Source organism: Hakea prostrata, chromosome 8 (genome assembly GCF_041222555.1).
Source record: "Hakea prostrata isolate BN-2017 chromosome 8, UWA_Hpros_2, whole genome shotgun sequence".
NCBI classification, from domain to species: Eukaryota; Viridiplantae; Streptophyta; class Magnoliopsida; order Proteales; family Proteaceae; genus Hakea; species Hakea prostrata.
Genome location: NC_142607.1, coordinates 41,426,619 through 41,447,604, shown reverse-complemented (window position 1 = coordinate 41,447,604; position 20,986 = coordinate 41,426,619). Strand labels below are relative to the sequence as shown.

At 36.8% G+C, this 20,986-nt stretch overlaps 3 protein-coding genes across 7 annotated transcripts; all 3 read right to left on the bottom strand.

Annotated features, from left to right (window-relative positions):
* Positions 1-1,250: 1,250 nt before the first annotated feature.
* LOC149007929 (putative galactose-1-phosphate uridyltransferase) lies at positions 1,251-5,780 on the bottom strand. 3 transcript variants are annotated; one of them, XM_089166918.1, is made up of 5 exons: positions 5,342-5,780; positions 4,469-4,538; positions 3,784-4,290; positions 2,869-3,159; positions 1,251-1,803 (listed from the first exon to the last, which is right to left on the bottom strand). In XM_089166918.1, exons 3-5 carry the CDS (start codon positions 4,255-4,257, stop codon positions 1,546-1,548), a joined length of 1,023 nt encoding a protein of 340 aa, XP_089023044.1. In that variant the 5' UTR covers positions 4,258-4,290; positions 4,469-4,538; positions 5,342-5,780; the 3' UTR covers positions 1,251-1,545. The 3 variants fall into 3 exon arrangements, with proteins under 3 accessions (XP_089023044.1, XP_089023043.1, XP_089023045.1); XM_089166917.1 differs by having other exon boundaries at positions 4,469-4,514; XM_089166919.1 differs by lacking the exons at positions 4,469-4,538; positions 5,342-5,780 and having other exon boundaries at positions 3,784-4,456.
* A 1,042-nt stretch (positions 5,781-6,822) lies between these two features.
* Positions 6,823-13,967, bottom strand: LOC149007928 (uncharacterized). Of its 3 annotated transcripts, XM_089165657.1 has the most exons (7): positions 13,765-13,967; positions 9,549-9,643; positions 8,710-9,305; positions 8,286-8,478; positions 8,079-8,143; positions 7,736-7,949; positions 6,823-7,638 (listed from the first exon to the last, which is right to left on the bottom strand). In XM_089165657.1, the coding sequence occupies exons 2-7, from the start codon at positions 9,639-9,641 to the stop codon at positions 7,279-7,281; spliced, it is 1,521 nt and encodes a 506-aa protein (XP_089021783.1). In that variant the 5' UTR covers positions 9,642-9,643; positions 13,765-13,967; the 3' UTR covers positions 6,823-7,278. The 3 variants fall into 3 exon arrangements, with proteins under 3 accessions (XP_089021783.1, XP_089021782.1, XP_089021784.1); XM_089165656.1 differs by lacking the exon at positions 13,765-13,967 and having other exon boundaries at positions 9,549-9,833; XM_089165658.1 differs by lacking the exon at positions 13,765-13,967 and having other exon boundaries at positions 6,823-7,635; positions 9,549-9,833.
* Positions 13,968-15,619: 1,652 nt separating this feature from the next.
* Positions 15,620-18,430, bottom strand: LOC149007927 (large ribosomal subunit protein eL30). The gene is made up of 5 exons (XM_089165659.1): positions 18,268-18,430; positions 17,839-17,944; positions 16,728-16,829; positions 15,923-15,991; positions 15,620-15,843 (listed from the first exon to the last, which is right to left on the bottom strand). The coding sequence occupies exons 1-5, from the start codon at positions 18,286-18,288 to the stop codon at positions 15,806-15,808; spliced, it is 336 nt and encodes a 111-aa protein (XP_089021785.1). The 5' UTR covers positions 18,289-18,430; the 3' UTR covers positions 15,620-15,805.
* Positions 18,431-20,986: the final 2,556 nt, after the last annotated feature.

Genomic DNA, 20,986 nt, shown 5'->3' with positions numbered 1-20,986 from the left:
CCCCGTCCTCTGCTGAACGGAGATCTAAAAACATAACATCAATGTGTTATTGGGTAAGCCAAATGATGGTTTCTGAGTGTCACCAAATGGCTACAAAAATATCATCAGTTTCACCGTGAATTACCAAAAAAATAAAGTGATTGAGAAAAATATTACAAAGATAGCACAACAGCTCCAATTTGTGAAGGAGATTTTTATTTTTAAGTTTCGGGGTGAGATGTGAGGAGGGATAGTGAGGATGATCACCAAAACCATTTAGAAAACTAAGAGAGATCGATTATTGTATACTTTCCATTTAGGAAATAAATTGGATGAATAAAAAAAAAAATCCAACTTACAGTTTAGTAATAGGGAGGGAATGGAAGTTGACGTCGATTGAAATTATTCCTTGATCAATGTTACCCATTAAATTACTGTTTTAACATGAGATGGATGCAGGTGAGAAATGAAGCAAGAAATCTGGTGTGGACTCGAAGTCGAAGAAAAGGTAAGAGAAAATCCCCTAACCTGAAGCACCTCCGTGAGGACCTCAGAATCATTCTGTAACCCTTTCACAGAGAGAAGAGAGAGAGAGAGAGAGAGAGAGAGAGGCAGGGAGCCGTTAAAAGATGAAGAGTTAGTTTAAGAGGATATTTTTGTAATGGGGAGAATTGTTGATGGATCTAATGCCCAAGGGATCCTCAAAAAGACATATGACTGGAGGTCCATAATGCCCCCATGAACCCACTGGATTCGTCAATTTGGATCACGTCGGAGCCAATATTGTTCTCTTAAGCTTCTTCATCACACAATATACAAAACCCACATATGAGTACTAATAAAATAACTCAGAGATAGGCCTCTCCAGTGGATCCCACAAAGATCTCCCAGTAGATCGTACATAGGACACTACCCCTATCATGGGTAGAAAAGCGGAGCAGCATGTACTCCCGTTGAGGATGTGATCCGGACCCCAATTGTCTTCCCCATCAAAGAATAAAGCCGACCAACTTGTGAACGGATCTTGACATTCATCCAACTCTGAAGATCACGATATGTGGCATTTTCAAGATTCAATGGCGGTGATTCTTGAATCGCAAATTTTTGTTTCAATTACTCTCAAAACAGATTAAGCTTCTATTTGAAACAAAATAAAAAAACCTCATACCCAATGAAAAATCAAAACGCCCCAGAACCACTCTCTGAGAAGCCAAGGCCACCATGTAGCGATTTGAGATCTTCACAACACGGCCATTGCCATTGATGTGCTGTGTAAGCTTTAGTTTGACCTTCATAGGGACTAATTCTTGCATTCTTACAGACAAATAATGTGTTAAAGATTTGCGTGACTGCATGTATGAGATTACAACAAAATTCTCTCTCACTGGATCAAATTTACTCGAAATAACATAATAATTCTTACATTCTTCAGACAAATAATGTGTTCAAGATCTGTTTGACTGCATGTGTGATATGACCCCTAACTGAGATTATTCCTGGAACAAAATCCTCTCTAACTAAATTATGTTTTACATGAAATAACATAAACTTGACCACATGCCTAAATCAGTCGACATTTACTTCTCTCAAAACTTTTGCAGAATCTTCAGGAAAAACAGGGTTAATATTACACCCAGTTGCCATTTCAAAACCTGCCGCAGTGGTTAGTTGAGGCACAATCTGTAGGAACCAGTGGGAGTAGGAAACTTGAGAGACTGTAGCCCGAAGTGGGGAAGTGTGAATCATGAAGTTAAATGGCGGGTCATTCAACTGCCGTGATAGCTTCAACAGCATAAGCTTCAAGAGGCCTCCAAGATCTGCTGCCTGTTAATAACATTGTTTGAGAAGGGCTTAGTCTAAAAGTATGCACAAGACAGAGTTACAAGTGCATATGCTACTGAACTGAGGATTTAAATGAATCTATCATTGATTATTGAATTTCAAGTATCACTTCATTGTTTTTAAACCACCCCACCCAAAAAAAAAGAGAGCTACAAGATGTTGGCATGTGCATAGGTCTCTACTTTGACCTACAGGATGTTGGCATGTGCATAGGTCTCTACTTTGATCATCAGAAAATGTATCTTAAAAACATCCAATGACATCCTTTACGTGTATACAGAAGCCAATCTTGCTTCTGTCTGTTAGTCGTATTGGTGGCCATCACGAAATTTATTATAGAGTAGAAGTGCCATAGAATGACTGGGTTGCAAGAGAAAGTACACTTCCTTGCATCACTGACAATTTTTTGGGGCCAAATAATGCCCAAGATTGTCCCCTTTTGACTTAGACTGTTTATAACCAACTGCTTCCTTCATCTACACTGGCTCTTCTCCAAGCATCATATGCTGTCTCTATACAATAGAGGAGCAGCTTTGTATTCATAAAATCTCCCGAAACACCCCCGGGAAGGCAATTTACCCCTTATTCTTTGCAGTGGTTCATACTGGCAGAGCAAGGAAGTCAGCAGATGGATTTGTTTCCAGATGATTGTGTCAGGGTAGTAGGCCTGAGAAGCAAGGTGCATATCATAAAAGGAGAAACTCGACCACAATCTGCTCAACATCAGGCTAAAATTTTCAACTACCGGTGTAAGTTGCAGGCATTCTATAATCATTATCACTTAGCTACACCAACAATCTGCATAACCCATTCCCCCTCCACTTATCCTCCATGAAAACAAATATTCCACTATTAGACCTGAGAAAATGTCCAGATTGAGTTCTGAAGTGATGAATTGTAGCAGGGCAACACTTAATATTGCGAATGAACTACAGAATTTCTTAGTGGCAGAGGTTTTGAGTGAATCAATAATCTTCTTAGGAGTAGAATGAATGGCTGATGCCAGCCAAGGATACAAAATAGACATGAATTGTTGTTGTTGCTTACCTTCTCATTATCCAGTTCATGGAAATGAGGCAAATGATCCTTGGGAATGATCCGGATCTCAAAAGGAAACGAAGCTGCAAATGGAACCAACGAAATGAAGTGGGTTGACTGATTGATTATTAGTTCATCAGGTTGACCCTCACAGAGATTACATTTTCCTGTCCTATCAAAGTAATCCTTCATACTGTCAAGCCGGACAGAGACGGAGGGAGGAATTACAGGGATAGCAATGATCTGACTGTGTGAATGACTAAGAGATGCTCCAGCAGATGCGCCATAATTCTTGAACACCTGAAAATCATAAAATCCACATCAACATAAATCATAGATTCCATCTAGCAAAGAAGGCAAAGTTTTGAAGATTTAATTGGAGCAGAAAATAAGTCAAGGAGGGGATACATAATGAACCTGAAAGAGAATGCCAAGCAGCTGCTCAAAAAAAAAAAAAAAATCTCTTTTTTTTTTTTTTTTTGGGGGGGGGGGCGATAATCTTACTGTCTCTTGCTATCTGAAAGTTAGTACCAGGCGGGCAATAAAAAATGTGGAGGAAAAATTAAGTCAACAAGCATGGTTAATCCTTTTAAAGCAAAGCAAGGGAAGGAGGAAAGAAACTAAATTCAGACTAAAGAAAAGTAATGCCCAGGAAAGTGAACCATCTAACAGTAAAACATTCCCAGAAATAGTAAACATGATTAAACAACAAACACCAAATCAAAGGACTTCATTAAATAAAGATTAGTACAATTTCAGATGAATCAACACACATAACAGTAGAAAAAGTATATTAAAGCATCCCAAACCACAGATGAGGACAACAAGATTATATCATAGAGTGAGGATCAAGGATGTTATCTGTGGCTTGAAGAAAGTGTTAGGTTGACAGTGCCTTATCTCATTTTTAATAATGACTATTACCTGAGCATATTTTATTGATTCGTAGCACGAAATCTGTTTGATCCTCTCCTTGTAAGCAAGAAGAACGTCACCAACTTCTTTTGCAGAGAGATCGGGCAACTGAATGGAGTGGGTGGGAGTTTCAATGACCACATCATGAAATCCAAATCCACTTAAAGTGCACTGGCTTTGAGTGTTGGGTTCAGGATTTTGAAGCAGGTTCTGCTCTCTTTCATCCCTGCTGAGTGCTGGATAGAGGTTTTCAATGACTCTGAACTTCCAATCAGATGTAGAATCTCTTGGGATTCGAAAAATCTCTGGTGCACACAAATGCTCATTACCGGCACAAAAAGGGCAATTAGCTGCATTTTGGCCAGGATTTGCAGGGGATTTGGCTTTGAAGTCAGATGGTCTTTTGGCTCTAGCAGGAGAGAAAACGACCCAACGATTAAACACTGTATCTTTCCTGAGTTCAGGCTTTTGAGCGGACGTCATTTAATTCTTGTATGCGTAGCAGGCCAACTTCAACTTCATATGTCACAAAAGAATTAAAACCAAATAATTCACTTAGCACCGCAGAAAAAACAGATGTGGCATCCTAGTTAATGCACAATAAAAATGGAAATTCTTGAATTATCAGACACATTTTATTTTAAAAAAAGAAGTAAAAAAATTAGCTACAGTAATTAGAAAACCATTGTCTCACCTTATTGTTTGATGTATGAGCTATGAAGAGCTGAAAAGTGGCTTTCCTGCACCGATGACAACAAGGGAAACTATAGAGATGGTTTTAAAACTGAATTGTGCACAAGTAAATGTAATGAAAATAAAATAATAAATTTGCTTCCAAGTTCAGTTTCTTCAAAAAGTGGAGACCTGACTGCTGATTTTTGCAATGGAAGGTGTACTTAAATTAGGTAGCAATGAATGACCCATCACACTAAACATAAATGTATGAAGATTTAAATGATCCTAACTTATTTGAACTACAAGGGGTTTTTAGGGGGTTTAGTACTACTCGTATTAGATACCCAAATAAATCTGAGAGTCAAATTTGCCTCCTACTTCAGTTCTAAAGCTTAAAAAAAAAAAAAAAAAAAAAAAAAAAAAAAAAAAAAAAAAAAAAAAAAAAAAAAAAAAAGAAGTAAAGTCTATCAAAAGACAGCTTAGACTTGAGTAGTTACTATGTAAAGAAATAATGATGAAATTTATAAAGTGGAGCTGGAGAATTTTCTAAAAACAATCAAAGTCTGCCCCTATCACAACCTTTGGTTTGGAGATATTAAGTTTGATTAGAAAAGATTTCCGAAATGAAAACTCAGTGTAAAACAAAAATTAAGATTTTCCCAAAATATATGAAAGTATTGTTTGCAGATTATCTCAGATGTCGTAGAACTCCGCACACAACACAAGGCGAGTATCAGGAGATAGATGGGTACTCAAGATTTCTGAAATTTATTTTACAAGAGAAAGCAAAACTATATAAACCTAGCTTCAAGTAGAGAATTCTACAATTAAGCATATAAAACAGAAGAAGAAGAACCTTTTAATTGAGAAGAAAGAATGATCAGATACTGACCTCTAAATCAAACGGCAACAACCTCAACAGAGAACGTTCAACTTCTTCTCGGTCTTCTTTCCTCGTTTCTCTGCAGTGACCCCTATATGCTTCGGCTTTGGAGCTACGCACGGAGAAAAAGTGTCCGCGTTAGATAAAAATCAAAGAAGGGATGCCGGTGAGTCATAAGGTGAATCGAATCTTCGATTTGAAGTTTGAACACGGAGATCGTGAAAACAGAGATTGACTGGTCAGAAGAAGAGGAAAAGAGAAAACAGGAAACAGGAAATGGATTAGTCACGCAGAATTGATCCTCAGTTTCTGGAAGGTGGATTACCAGAACACAGAAACCGGAAAGCAGGAATAGATTAAAAGTAAAAGTCAAAAGAAATGCGGGAGCAAAATTCTCTTTCTTTTTGTCATCAAATGAGTCACAAACTTGTTACAAAAAAAAAAAATTCAGATCAGAAATGAGTAGACCTGTAAATCGATAGCATTCGTATTTATTTAAGGTTGTCCATTTTTTCTTACGAAAAAATATCCGTATCCGTTGATTCGGATAATTGCTTATCAGATCAGATAATATCCGAATAGAGTAAAACATTGAACATTTTTTTCTTTGAAAATGGATAATAATCGGATTCGAAAACCAGTGATCGGTAATCGATAATTGAAAATTATCCGGTTAGAGTAAAGTACTAAATATTTTTCTCTAAAAAATATGTTAATATTTGGATTCGGCAATCAATAATCAGTATTCAGATGTTGGAAATAAAAAAAAATGACAATCACTAATCAATAATCGGATAGTTTATCGGATCAGATTATTATCGAATATCTGATAAAGTTCCGGATTCAAATTCAGATGCCTTCTCTAAATATCTGCCGGATTCGATTCGGATACTTGGTGTATCCGAGTTGAATCCGATCTGTTTACAGGTTTTCAAATGAGTCACAATCACAACCCTAGGCATAAACGAAAAAGGTTTGAACCTAAGATCTCCTTGGTCTATACAGTTGGTTACTTGCAGATAGCGAACGGTTGACCTGTGACCAATTGCCCTTGTAAAGGTGGTTTTGGACGTTTTAATGCTTTAATTGCTTTTATATTCACATGATTGGATCAATTGGATGTGTTTAATTAGATTGATGCATAATAAATGGATGACCAATATTATGCTTGTTGAGTTGAAATGAAGATTTTTTTTTTTGATTTCGTCAGGATGGTTAATCTAAGGAACCAGAATGTTCGAAATAGCGATGCAATTAGCTCTTGTGGTTCCTACCCCAATACGCACATAGTTGCATGCAATGAAAGGACTATTGCCCTAGGGCTAGAGATACAGAAATATGGGCATAGGAGGAAGGAAAGAGGGGCACGTTGACAAAGCAAACGTCCTACCAAGTAAAGAAGAACCTACAAGAGGTATCCAAACAAGTAGGAAGAGTTTGGAATTGACATCCTTATAAATGATATTTCAAACAAAATCATGACATTTGGATTTGATAGTCAATTTGCATAAGTTGTATTTCAACAAAAGATGGGAGATACAAAGGCACAAACCAACTTCCATATAGAATTTGTTATAATGTATCATTAAAGGAAGATGAACACCAATGACATTAGTGCCGGATAAAAGGGGGCGTTTGGAAGGCTTAGTGACAACATAGGCAAACAAGAGCTACTTCATGCTCTCCTCTCAATCTTGATCGATCTAATCAACACTGTGTCAAAGGCTCCTGCACAAGTAGAGTCCGGAGGATAATTTATCTTCAAAGTTTTACCCCTATGTATTGGGAGACTGTTTGATGCCTCAATTGTGATCCACCAACAGTTGCACCAAAGCCAGCCTCTTAGAGATTAACTGACCCAATTCTGTCTTGGGGTTCTTGAGAGACTTATTAATTACTACAACTCCTCTACATGAGAGTGAACACAAAAGAACTAAGATAGAAAATTATTGACTCTGATTCTGCAAATATTTTCTCTTCCATGCCTCTACTTCATTAATGGAATCTTCCTTTAACTTAAGATTTGCTTCAAATGCAGAAGGATCAAAAGGAGGTGGCAATGTGCAGGGTTTCTTGACTGAAGGTTCTTTCACCATTGACTCCAACAAAAACTCCTTCTTTAGTCCATCTACAGGGCAAGCCAATGCTTCCAAACAAATCTCAGTGGCTCCTTCAGGTACTGTGGGTTTATACCTCAACAGATTACCATACTCATTCAGCAGGTGAAACATGTAGTCATACACATAATCCATCTTCATATCTTCTAGTATGAACTTACTTGCTGCCTTACCAATGGCCTTAACCTGCTAAATCCAGGAAAGATAATTAATACCTGTAGCTCATAAACAAACACAAACTGAATTATATTAGAGAGCTGCATTGAGAAGATGTAGTTAAATTTACCTTTTGGGTGTGATTGTTTCCCCAGTCGACGGCAAACTTAATAGACCTGCACTTATCGTCATCATCTCTTACCGGCCAATAGTGATGCATAGGTATCAAGGCTCTTGTGATGAAATCATAGTATTTAGGGTTCACAAGCAATGTGACTGAATCACATGCTAGGATGTACTTCATACTAACTGACCATGCTATCCCTTCAATGTAGATTTTGTATCTAGTAGTGCAATTATATTATTGCAGAAGAAAACTTATTTTAGTTAGTCTTGGAGCGATCAACATAAAAAAAAAATGTATAGACATGGTTTGAAAGAAACATTTGGGTTCATTTTATCTCACTTCTCACCTGTGCTTGCACTGGTTTGCTAATTTTGATTGCTTGAAGCCTTCTTTGACTTCACGGGCCCAATCCTGCAAGTAGTCTACCTATATCAGTTACTGTAATACTGGTGATATGAACCTGGAGAATTAAACCCATATATAGCCTTCTGACAGAACCCAAGATCCTGAAGACATCTGCATTTGAAGTGCAAATTGAAGATAGTACTATCACCTGAACGTAAAGGCGAGCGTTCCATTCTTGTTTATCCGTGACATTGCATTTCATCAGCTCTCGCCTGTTTTTGGACATGGCTGGATTCCCTTTCCAGTAGGCATAAGGCTCTCTTTGATCCCAGTTAGTTCTTTCATTGCCTTGCTTCAATTCTTCCAACAAAGAATCCCATGGTTTTATATTTATCTCTGGCCTGCATCCACACCCAAACAGAAGTTTAGGGATGATGATTAAGATCTTTATAAAAATCAATCATGTAGTGCATTTGGAAATGGAAATGTGGATAGATATATTCTGGGTCTAGAACTTCATCTGAAGTGAGAAAAAATAGAGAGGAAGGGGATTCAAGAATGCATTCCAACCAGAGACTTTTTTGAAATGAAAAGTAAAATTCAAACAAAGCAAGGAAGCTTGTGATGCATACCAACCCCAGAAGGACCAATCAGGAAAAACTATATCAAATGACTTATCATCTCCACAGTAGTGAAATATGGCTGGTGGAGTCCTTGCTTTGGGTCCATGGTAAATTCCAGATGTGATCACAGCTTTATCACCACAATTGAACATTATATCCAAGTCTGGCAGCTTTCCTGGGTACTTCCTCAACAGTTGTAGAATCCCCCAAATCGTATACAGGTCTCTGGACTGAGATGGGGGCAAATCCTTATATTTCTTCAAGTAGACTCTCCCATTTATAACAAGAAGCCTGAAGAAGGCTCTACTTCTAATGCTCTCTACTGTCTCCCTGGATATTCCTATATCTTTCCATGGCTTTAAATTTTCATGAATCCAACGAAAATACTCTGGGCATACTGGAGACTCTGAATCAACATTTTCTTTGAGGGTTTTCGATGCCATCATCAGCGGAGAATTTGCAGAACATGTCTGTGTTAGGTTTGCAATTGAGCAGTCCAGTGTGTTTTTGAGTCTCTGTGTGTTTGAACTCCATGAAGATGCTGGAATTTTATAATTGCTGGCGTACTTAAGTATTGTTTCCACCTTCAGGACTCTCATGACAGACTGCAAAGATGGTTCATCAACAGTTCAGATGAACCATATAAGAGAATTTCTAAACATAAGCACTGCTATTTTTATTTCTTTTTTTGGGTAAACATAAGCACTTCCTAGTTAAAATCAGAAAACAAAACAGATAATGCTTTATCAAGAACATCCTTACCACGTTAGATAAGATGAGTGCCAAAATTAATAATACAGAGGTTCCTGTAACAATAGCAATCTGATAAGGTGGTTGAATATACTTACAGCTTCCATCCAGAAGGCAGAAATGAAGGCAGTGACAAAGAGGAAAAATGTAAAGCAGATCACTGTTTTTGTGGCCAACATGTTCTTCTGCATTGCTAACCATGCATTGAAGAAAAAGAAATCAAGAAGTGGGATTAGTAATATCTGTAAAGGAGAAATTAAGCTAGATATTGAAGGACTAAGTACTGAAAATAGAGAAGACCTTACCAAAAAAAAAAAAAAAAAAAAAAAAAATAGAGAAAGAAGAAGAACAGCTCCAGATTGGAGAACCTAATCAGACCCATATCTCTCTCCCCAGAACTATTCTACATTTCATGTTCTGGGTCCTTAAAAATGCAGATACAATGAGTACCACATAAGTCATAGATTGACTTAATTAAATTTGTAGGCAATTGGGTTGCTGAATAGTGAAGGCTGTCTCCAATAATAGGACCTTCTAAATTTGAATAGTTATGTGGTGATCTCCTCCAATGTGTTGGAAGTAGCGAAAGATTTAGTAAGTCAAAGAGTTACAGGTCATGAGTTAAATGGCTTATGAAGTTATCCTTCTACTTACACTTGCTGAAAGGAGTATTTAATCTGCTTGTCATCTCTTATCTTTGATTATCCTATTAATTTGGTTCTAAACAATAGATGATCAAGACTTAGAAAATATCGAATATGGTTGGATAAGGGTCACTGGTCAGCTCTGATGTCTTGGTTTTCGTTTGGCACGCGTTCTCATAATATATTTTTTATCTCAAATTCTACATCAACTTGTCCCTACTTTCTCCATTAAATGTATTTTAAAAAAGCTTCACCACAACGAGTTTAAAGAAAACAAATTTTCTAAGCAATCTTAGGTGGGTGAAAGGACCTTCTTCTATCTATACCTTGCATACTCTTGGCGGGCTCTTTCTCTCTCCCTCTTGCCGAAATTACCATACCATATTAGGAAAGGAAATTAGTTTCAAATCCTCAAAAAAAAAAAAATACAAACAAACTGTCTCCTCTTCAAGATGGGTGTTCCAGATTTCTGGGGTTTGACACTATCCTTGCTTTCTGCTTCTAAGTTCGGGTATTGAAATCTCAAAACGTGACCTGCAACTCTAAAGATCCCGGTGCATTGAAGGTTTTTTGCAGGGTCTGGAATCAGTAAATGCTTCGATGGGCAGGAATGGGTCTGATTGCAGTAATCTAGGTTTCTGAGTGATCAGATTGGCAAGCTGACACAGCTTACCGAATTGGATACCTCCGTCAATAACTTCTCTGAACAGATCCCAAATGGTTCTGGTTGACGTTGTCTTTCATCCTCAATTTTTGGGTATATTACAGCGCTTTTGCCACTTCCTATTAGGCTATGGATGTCTGATGACTATTTATTTTTCTATTAAAAATTTGTTCTTTGTATATATAATGAAAATGAATGATTTGATTATGTAGCTTGACATGAAACTGAGATTTGCAAGATGTATTCATTGTTAATTATTCCTCAAGTAATGAGGAAAGAAGAGAAAGGAAATCTATTTTGAAAAATCAGAGGATAAGAGGACGAGAAGAACTTCAAGAACGCTGTTAATGCTTCTACCAAGATTAGGCGTTCTTTTAGGCTGCGTTTGTTTGTAGGGTTAAAGTGGGGTGGGTAAAAAAGGGTGGGAAAGATGTACTTGGTTACCACAAAATCTTGAATATTTACTTGTTTTGTCTGTTGAGGCTCGTTTTTCCACCCAGGCCCTCTCAAAACCCCACGATTTTTATGGGATTTTGAGGGGAAAATGAGGGAGAGTTGAGAAGACTGGCAGGAGATCTGCAACTGTTGACGGGAAGTTGGTGGAGATAGAAGATGACGGAGGAAGTGGCAGGCAGCACAGGCAGAACAGGGGCAGAACGGCGACAGAGGCAAATCTCACATTTAATTTCTCTAATCACTATGTAGCAGCGTCGGAATCACCAGTGGCCGGCGGCATCAGAGGAAGAAGAAGAGAAAGAGAAGAGAACCAAGCAGCGGCAGTTGGCACTACCGTCAGAGACAGATATTGCAGATCAGAGAGAGAGAGCGCAGATCAAAGAAAGAGAGAGAGCACAGATCAGAGAGAGAGAGAGCGAACAGCAGAGAGAGACAGAGAGAGCAGGTGCTGAGATTCCGCTCCTTTTTCATTTCGTTGCAGGTGAGAGAGAGAGAGAGAGAGAGCAAAGCATGGGTTTTCTTCCGTTTTCCATTTCGTTGCAGGTGAGAGAGAGAAAGAGCAAGCATGCGTTTTCTTCCGTTTTCCATTTCGTTGCAGGTGAGAGAGAGAAAGTGCAAGAATGCGTTTTCTTCCGTTTTCCATTTCGTTGCAGGTGAGAGAGAGAAAGAGCAAGCATGTGTTTTCTTCCGTTTTTCATTTCGTTGCAGGTGAGAGAGAGAGAGAGAGAAAGAGCAAGCATGCGAGTGAGCAAAGCATGGGTTTTCTTCCTTTTTCATTTCGTTGCAGGTGAGAGAGATGAGCAAAGCATGGGTTTTCTTTTACCACCCCATCCAACCAAACAATTATTTTATAAAAAAAAATTTTAATAATGATAATATATTTTATCTTAAAATATTTTTACCACCCCATCCAACCAAACAAGTAATGGAAATGGAAAAGTATATTTATCCATTACTTTTTCACATTTTACTATCCTGATTCCCACCCCACTAACATATGGGACCCACAAGTACAAATTTCTCACTCTTTTTTTTCCAGCAAACAAACGCAGCCTTAAGGAGAAGGGTAGAAGAAAAAGTGACTGCAGAGTTATTTTTGTGGGTTGCACTTGTTTGAAATTATGGGGAGAGAGAGAGAACGGTAAGGATAATGGCAATTTCCAGCAAAGTGTAAGTAGAAGATATGTGAAAGGATAACCTAAAGTTGGGTATGTGAGGGTTTAAGTGGAGTAATTAGTTAAGGATGTCAATCGGTACAGTTTCGGTAATTCGGATGGTTTCGGTACGGTACCAACTTTGAATACCGAAAACCAGAACCGTACCGTACCGAGTTTTAACGGTACAGTACGGTTTCGGTATTTATAAAAACGGTTCGGTACGGTTTCGGTATTAAATCGGTACGGGAAAACGGTTTAAACACTGCATCTAGTGTGGTACAATTTTGGTACGAATGAACTTATGCCACTTTTGTTATTAGTTCATTAAGATCCTAATGAAATTGTGATCAACCAATCTATATAATTTGAAATTAACATAGATAAAACAAGTAAATCTAATTATTAGAGACAAAACAAGTAAATCTAAGAAAAGGAGTGAATGATGAAACGAAAAACTGAAATAGGGAATTAGGGATAGAGTAAAGGTAAAGTGTTTTAATTGTAAAATTACAATTTATATCCTTGGTACGGTACCAATTCGGTACGTACCGACGGTATAAGTACCTAAAACTGGAACCGTACCGAAGAAATTCGGTTTCGGTATGTACCAAATTTTGAATGGTACGGTACGGTGCGATTTTAGACAGCGCGGTTCGGTACGATTAAACGGTTTCGGTACGCAATTGACACCCTTATAATTAGGTCATTAAACTCTAACGAGGTAATATAGTCATTTAACATATGACTTAACAAATTCTTAGATGAAATTCTAACCGTGTGCAACTTATAATTTAAGTCACTATAGTGAAATACCTAGAGTTTAACCCCCTTAAAGTGTGCAACTTAAAAAGAACTCTAATTTTTTTTAACTAATCTACTGGAAGAAAAAAAAAGAGAGTAAAGTTAAACAAGTGCAAGTAATTCAATTATCTAGATTGAAAATTTTCCTCCCCATTGGGTAGAAGATCTGGACTCTGAGCGCATTATAATTCTTCACCAGAAGTCAACTACATATCATTCCTTATGGATGTCTATCACCTAGGGAAAACATCCTTTGCTATGCACTTCTCTCTGGCATCAGAGGATTTTTTTTCTTTTGTCACCTAATTGATAACGTGGACAAAATCCAGAACTAAAACCTGGTTAGGGTATTCAATTACTCTCACCAAGCAGTTCAAAGGAGTTTAGTACTCAAAACTTGGATTCCAATTATCTTGAGCTTGGTTGGGTCGAATGGAATCAGATCAAGGTTAACCATAATTGATTCTGTTACAGAATAAGTTATCTAATTATCTTTGAGATTTGACATACGTTAATAATCCAACAATAACAGAAGCAACGTATGATTGCTAACTTTTCAAGATCAGTTAAACAGGGAAAGAGATGAGAGAACCTGAAGAAAGCTTGAGATGCTGCTGATTTCGATATTGCCTGATGCTTTATAACCTTATTGCCATCACTGCTGCCGATAGCTTCTGTGCTGGAAAAGCTTCACTTTGATCTCTCTAATTCTGTTATAAATAGACAGGATTCCACACTCAATCCCTCAACGACCTCTAGACAAGAGGCAGTTTTACAGGATAGAAGAGAAGGCAACTGAGAGTTTAGGCCATATTCAAAGCATCTTAGCACATAGATATGTCTTCCCCAGAAGCATGTTGTTACCATGGAAGGAAGTAAAATCTCACATGTTAGGTTGATGCCACTTTAGTTGACCTTTTAATTCAAGTATGCCAAAATTAGTCAAGGCACTGACCTGAAAAGGCCAACCAGCCGGATCTTGCCTAGAAAAAGGCCAAACACTTCTGGTGTTGGTGCAACATCTCTATTATAAATTCCTAGGCCCAAGGTTTAAAGTATTCCATGATACCATACGATACTAGTCGATACGTATCCATATTTGACCCAACCGATACACGTCTCTCCATTAAATTACACTAAAATACATTAACTAGAGCAATACAATACTCGATATAGGACGATACATCTCTTAAAATCACCTGACCGATACGATACTTGATACTTTATACCTTGCCCAAGCCCACTTCCTACAGGATTGTTGCCGCACTCAAGTCTGGAACCAACCATATGGATGATAAATTTTCTTTTCATGGGGGGTAAAAGACTCAAATTCGCAATATCTTCACTCCAATCGCATATCTTGTTTTGAAATTGAACACGTGTTAAAACATGTGGGTAGAAGATCCAAACTCATAGTATTCTCACTCCAATCACCCCAATGCAGTAACTTTCCCCTTTACTGGCGTCTGTAATTTGAAGCCGTGGCAAACGCAAACCACTGCCAAAATTACAAATAGATGCCCGCTTAGCTCAGGATTTCAAATTCTCTACATGGCAAGCTGCTTTGAATCTTATTCCTCATATTACCATAGAGGCTGGAAATATGTGCTTTTTTAGTCCATGCAAAACAATTTGTTCTGACACCAAAAGATGGAAAGAGGGGATGCAATAGCGGGCCTAACCCCGCTACACAATGTTGAATTTTTTATCAAATACGACCTATGCAAGCATTAGCCCTATGCACTTCCAACAGAACATTAGCCCAGTCAACAAAGTCCCACCAGAAGCTTAATATAGTCCACATAAACCACTATTCAATGCAAGAAACAGATGAACTAAAAGAACTCAAACTTAATACATGAAGTTTACCTAACCACTTGGAATAAAATTGAAACCACTAAACCACCATCCCCTGGGGTAAAAACAAAGGGGGTGCCATATGGCCTCTACAACTGGAACGGGTTTTGCTAGCCATAGGTGTCAAACTCAGGAAATGCCTCTTTTTGTAAATTTAAATCACCCACTATCAAAGTATTAAACTACTTTTCTAATCTGGCAACCAAGCGTGCTGCTGACCATAGTAAGAGCATTTCAGTAACTAAGGGTAGTAGCAGGAAGTCTACTGGGCAATGTAACTGCTGTAATGAATTCTAATCCATACATTTTCGTTTTACTATCAAAAAATAAATTTGTTGTATGACATACTTAGTAAACATTTGAACTGTCCATTTTCAGCCATGTTATCCTTTATTTTCATGACAAATAAAGCACAATGACCAACACTCGAAATACTGAGGTTTGAAATTGAAGCTATCCAGATCATCCCCAGTTAAATGCTTCCTAAGATCAACATAGGAAAAATCTACCGAAAAAAAGAAAATACCAGGATAATTCCTTTATCAGATGGCCCGAATTTCAAGGCTTCATCTGAAAATCATCAAGCAACAGGTGCAAATAAAGAGATGTCTTTAACTTGATTTCTTATCTCTGAAACATGTCTTTGCAATGGTTAATACCCATCAAAATTTGACTTCCCAAAACTAGAAAAGGGAAAATAAAAAATTTCAATAGCAAAACAGACCACCTATGTGAACAGAAAGAAGCTAACTACTACTCCCTATGCTTCTCCTCCTTCACTGATCTGGCATGCTCTTTATGATGTCAGAATCCCCTGAGAAAAAATGAACACAGCCTCGTTAGGACAATTCAAGATTCAAATAAAAGAAAATTTGTGCAAAAGCAAAGCTTACCTGGGTCAATTATGCTAAGGCAGCACACACGATAATATTTTCCACACGCTGTTCCCAAGTCAACATTGTCTAACAAAAATGGTTAAAAAGGAACATGAGTTTGGAGGCCAAAAACCACTGCATTGCAATACTAAGCTGATGCTACGGGGATGGTTAAGGGAGAGGCTTCACAAGGAAAAAGTAAATGAAACATTTAGAATTCATCAGCTAAAGAGTTTTGGACAATGGAGAAGAGATACACATAATACTGGGGTATTATTCCAGATGAGGAAATACTGAACCCAATCTCAAACTGTTGTTTCCAAACTAAATTTGATGACGTGATAAAGCGGGATAAAGAGGCTGAGGATGAAATGCAGGTGACAAGAAAACCAAATACTGGATATTTTTCAACATTTCAGCAAACAGGTGAAGGGGTTAACAATGCAATGTAGGCAAAAGTACACTAATTTCAATGAATACATTTCATAAATTGAAACAGCCGTCCAAAAAACACAAAGAGAATCACAAAAAACTGAAGTGTACATGGTGACCAACAGAAAGTACATCACTTTCAATGACCTAATCAATCCAAATATTGTGGCCTCAATGATCTCACTAATCAATGGTATAACACTTCAACAACTCGCAGCAACTCAACAATGGCATTGGATGTTTCCAACAGGCAGCAACTCTCATGTGCCTGAAGGCAATTACATTACCATGCAGCTATTCTGGTTCCTTAAATATACATCCTCAAGGAGAAAAACCTTGAGTTTAAAAGGTTAAAAACAAACATCAACTAGATATCGTTACAGAAACTTACTTCCATTGAAGTGATGAACTCCAACTTTTGATAACATCGCATAATACTCGATCTCTGACTTTCTGAGAGGAGGGCAGTTATTCGCGATGATGATTAACTTGCCTGTAGAGAACAAATATGAATGGTTGATCTAGTTGTAGAAAGAATTTGTAACAATAGAAAAACAAAGAAAATATGTCTTTTCTTTCAACGATTAAAAATAGATTAGTTACAATCAAATCACCATGGCACTTATCTGCTAAACAATGAATCAAATTTTTTCCACAAAATATTCTTGAATCACAACAACGAAATTTCATGCAACTTCCTAGTAAGATAATATCATTGTAGACAACTATCCATACTACTATCATGCCTTAAAGAAGTGTATAAATAGGTACAGACCCCCCCCCCCCACAGAATTCTAATCACAGAACAGCCTACTGAATAGAGCCCCTTTGAATCAATTACATCTACTATCCCTTAAAAAAATCGATTACAAATGCACCCTCCTGTTATAGATTAGGGTTAAATGATGATGCAATCAGTTAAAAATATGTGAAACACCAATTTTACCTTTCTTTCATTTTTTTTTTTTAATACTGTTTTTACCCTTTCCTTCTTCCTCTTGTCGATCCATTCTCAGGTTTGTCTCGCCTCCCATTTATGTGACTGGATATGCTTGAGACTGTGCCTGACCATGAAGAAGTAAGAGAAGATGCAGAGGATGTTTGTGCTAAAACCCTCACCAATCTATTTGGGTAGTTTTAAAGTTTCCTAATAGGTACTATCTGTTTCTGAGCGAAAACAGGAAAATTCTCATTTAGATTCCTGAGTTGCTCAGTTCTCGATAATATCATTATAAACAACTATTCATACTACTAATATGCCTTAAATGAAGTGCACAAATAGGTACAGTCTCCCTCCGGAATTCTAATCACAGAACAGCCTACTGAAGAAGCTTTGTACGTGCTCCGAATCCAGGGAACACGATGTTTCCCAGATCGTAATTGGGTCGTTTATTAATAGCTATTTAAGATGCAAGTTCCTTTTCCCCAAATCAAAGACAACTACGCATTTCAATTGCCAAAAATCAGATATCACAAAGCAACAATCTTCAAGTAAAACAAACCTTTGGAGGTCCTTAAAGATTTGAGGACCGTCTTATAACCGAGGGTGTATTTCCCGCTCTTCATCACAAGAGCTAGACGGTTGTTGATGCTCTCATGAGTTTTCTTCTGCAAAAGGAAACAAGACAAATGAGGGACATAAAAAAGGACTAGAAGAAGAATAAAAGTGAACATGGAGAAAATTACAATTTATGAGAAACCTCGAAATGAACAGATCTACAACAAATGCAAACTACAAACCGAAGATCGAGCATTATTTGCACTGCTAGGACAGGAAAATATGCAGAAATTCAGCCTAACCAACAGAAATCGATTCTACTCGAGAAGTGAAAAGAAAATGTGTTGAACTACATTGAACAATCAAAAAGAAACAGAGATCAACAACAGATATGTGAAGCAAGATTCATTAGAGAAAGCAACAGGGAGATTACAGTCTTCTTTGCCGCAACCATGGTAGCCGCTCCACCAAAACCAAATGCGAAACCCTACTCTTTCAATGGCGGCCGAGTAACTCAAACCCTCGCAGAAGACCGTCTTTTTATAGTTAGGTACCTCTGACGAACAAATCTCAAAGCGAAACCCTACTCTTTCGTTATTTCTCTCCCTTCAAATGTAAAATACCACTGTTTCGCCCTCCATAAAATTAAAAACAAATTGTATAATATAAAGAAAGATGGGTATAGATGTCATTCTTAATATAAAGATGATCGGTATAGATTTGAAATCTCTGAATTCATGTAACCAAATAAGCCCTTAAGTATGCATAACTGATTTTTTTTTTAATAATATATATATAGGGATAGGGATATTACATATGCCTATGCCGGTAAGCGCTTTTTTTTTTTTTTTTTAATTTGTTGTTCTTTCTTTCTCCTAACATTTCGAATAAAAGGTTAAATTCTAATAAAAAAACTAACTCATGATCCATGAATTTCTCCCATTTATTAGGAATTACATATTCATTTTCTTTCTCAAATTATTTCCCTCTCTCTCTCACCCACGATTTTAAATATGCATAGCTGAATTTTTATATTTTTTAATTTGTTGTTCTTTCTTTCTTTCTCCTAAAATTTCAATTCTACTAATAGCTATTTAAATCTAGTTAGAATTCATCCATTGATTTTATCAAATCATGACCATTGATTTTTTCTTTTAATCCTTAAACTTTCTCCTAGGATTTCAATTCCTATTCATAGAAATTTAAATCTCGTTTAAAATTTCAGCCATCAATTTTATCGAATAGTAATCATTTTAATTTTATTTTTGAATCCCTAAAAGTTTTGATTCTTATTAATAAAAAATTCAATTTTAAGTTTTTATAAGTTGGATGCTTATAATTTTAGCCATTTAATATTATTAGATCTAATTATAATCATCGAATTTTTTTTTTACTTAATTTATGAAAATTGACTTTTTTTGTCATATTTAATTAATAGACTTCAAATATATATTTTTCCTACAATTTCTCTCAAAATTTCTTTCCCACATTTTTCTTTCATGATATCATCAAGTTTTTCTCCCAAAATTTTGGCCTCTATGCTTTATTCTAATATTTTTTTTATATAATTTACTTATAATATATTTTAGAGTCCTCCTATTTATTTATCTATTTTTTAATGTGAATCCCACGTTTGAATGTAATAAAATAATTCAAAGATGGGATCCACAGTGGGTCTCGCGTGGGTCTCGCATTGACCCATATAATATGCATGGTGAAAAAGACATTAGTGTTCGTTCGATGGAAAAATGATCCAGACTCATTATTCACTCCCCCCATTGTTCAATTCTAGCTCCACCCCTAGTGTTTGGTAACATTTCGTTCTAAGAGACCAATTCTTATGTAAAACCATTTTTTAGTGTTTATGTGCTAAAAGAATCTTTCTTTGTTTGGAAATGGGCGTTTGATAAACTCATTTTAAAAATATTTTTAGAACACTATTAGAATAAGTTGGTGTTTGATAAACTTGTTCTAAGGTTTCAATTGGGATCAATTTTATCACTTTCATTTATGTTATTTAGTAAAAACATATTTTTGATGTTCAGCAAAAGACGTTCTTCAGACCACTTTTATGATTGGTCCGTCGTCAACATAATAGAAGAACGAACCGTTTTAATAAACGCCTCTAACCTGGATCAATTGTACTTTCCTTACACGTCTCTGCCATGCATTTAGGAATAGAACCCACCTTCGACTATGATAAAGTGGATCGGAGGTGAACGAGTCTAAATAACCTCCCCGTCAAGGCACATATTGTTCACTTGGCGCTTTTCTATTATACAATTGAAGTTGGGCTCATGTGAAACCAATTAAGAATCTCACCTCCAAATTATTTTATTAATATATAAACGTAGGTCCCACACCTCTTAGTGTGGTAATAAAGTATCAACAAAGCATTATATGATTAGGGGAAGGTGAACCCCCCCCCCCCCCCCCGAAGAAGTGTGAGGGACCATAATTCTCTACCTAACTCAAACTCGGTCTTATAGTGGGTCAGGAATGGCATGGAGGAATGTCATGGAAATAAATGTAACAAATCAGTATCTTGGCCGGGTTGGGCCGAGTTGATTGGCATTTGGACGGCATAGATCAAGATAAATTTTGGATTTCAAATCAAAAAATCCTTTTTGTTCGTCTACATCATTATTTGAGTTTTGCTTTTCTCAAGAACTGTAATACACCCTAGCAACAGGAGGATGAGTGATGAGTCCATTTGGACATTCAGGTTCCAATTCCAAAGACGTTCTCTGGATTAATCATGTGTCCAACTTCAAATGTTACTCCAATCAGGAAATTTTTTTTTTTTTTTTGGGTAAAAGAAAACACTTCATTGCTTAATAAAAGTCATACATACATAGATCAGTTAAATTTACATGAAACCAGGATATATTTCTCTAGGGTTACATATCAGAATCCTTTTGATTTGATATAAGACATATCTTATTGAAGTCCAAGCATGAGTACTTATATTCCATTCATTCAGTTTTTGCAGTTTGGATTGCAACACAGCATTTCCAAGACCCACGACATTTGTATTCAGAATCGTTTAATCTAGAAAATATCACATATTGCTATTTGAAAGCTGTAACAACCATCAGCAGCAGCAAAAAACAAAAAAGGAATCAAAAGCATCTATGTTTTATAGAAAATTT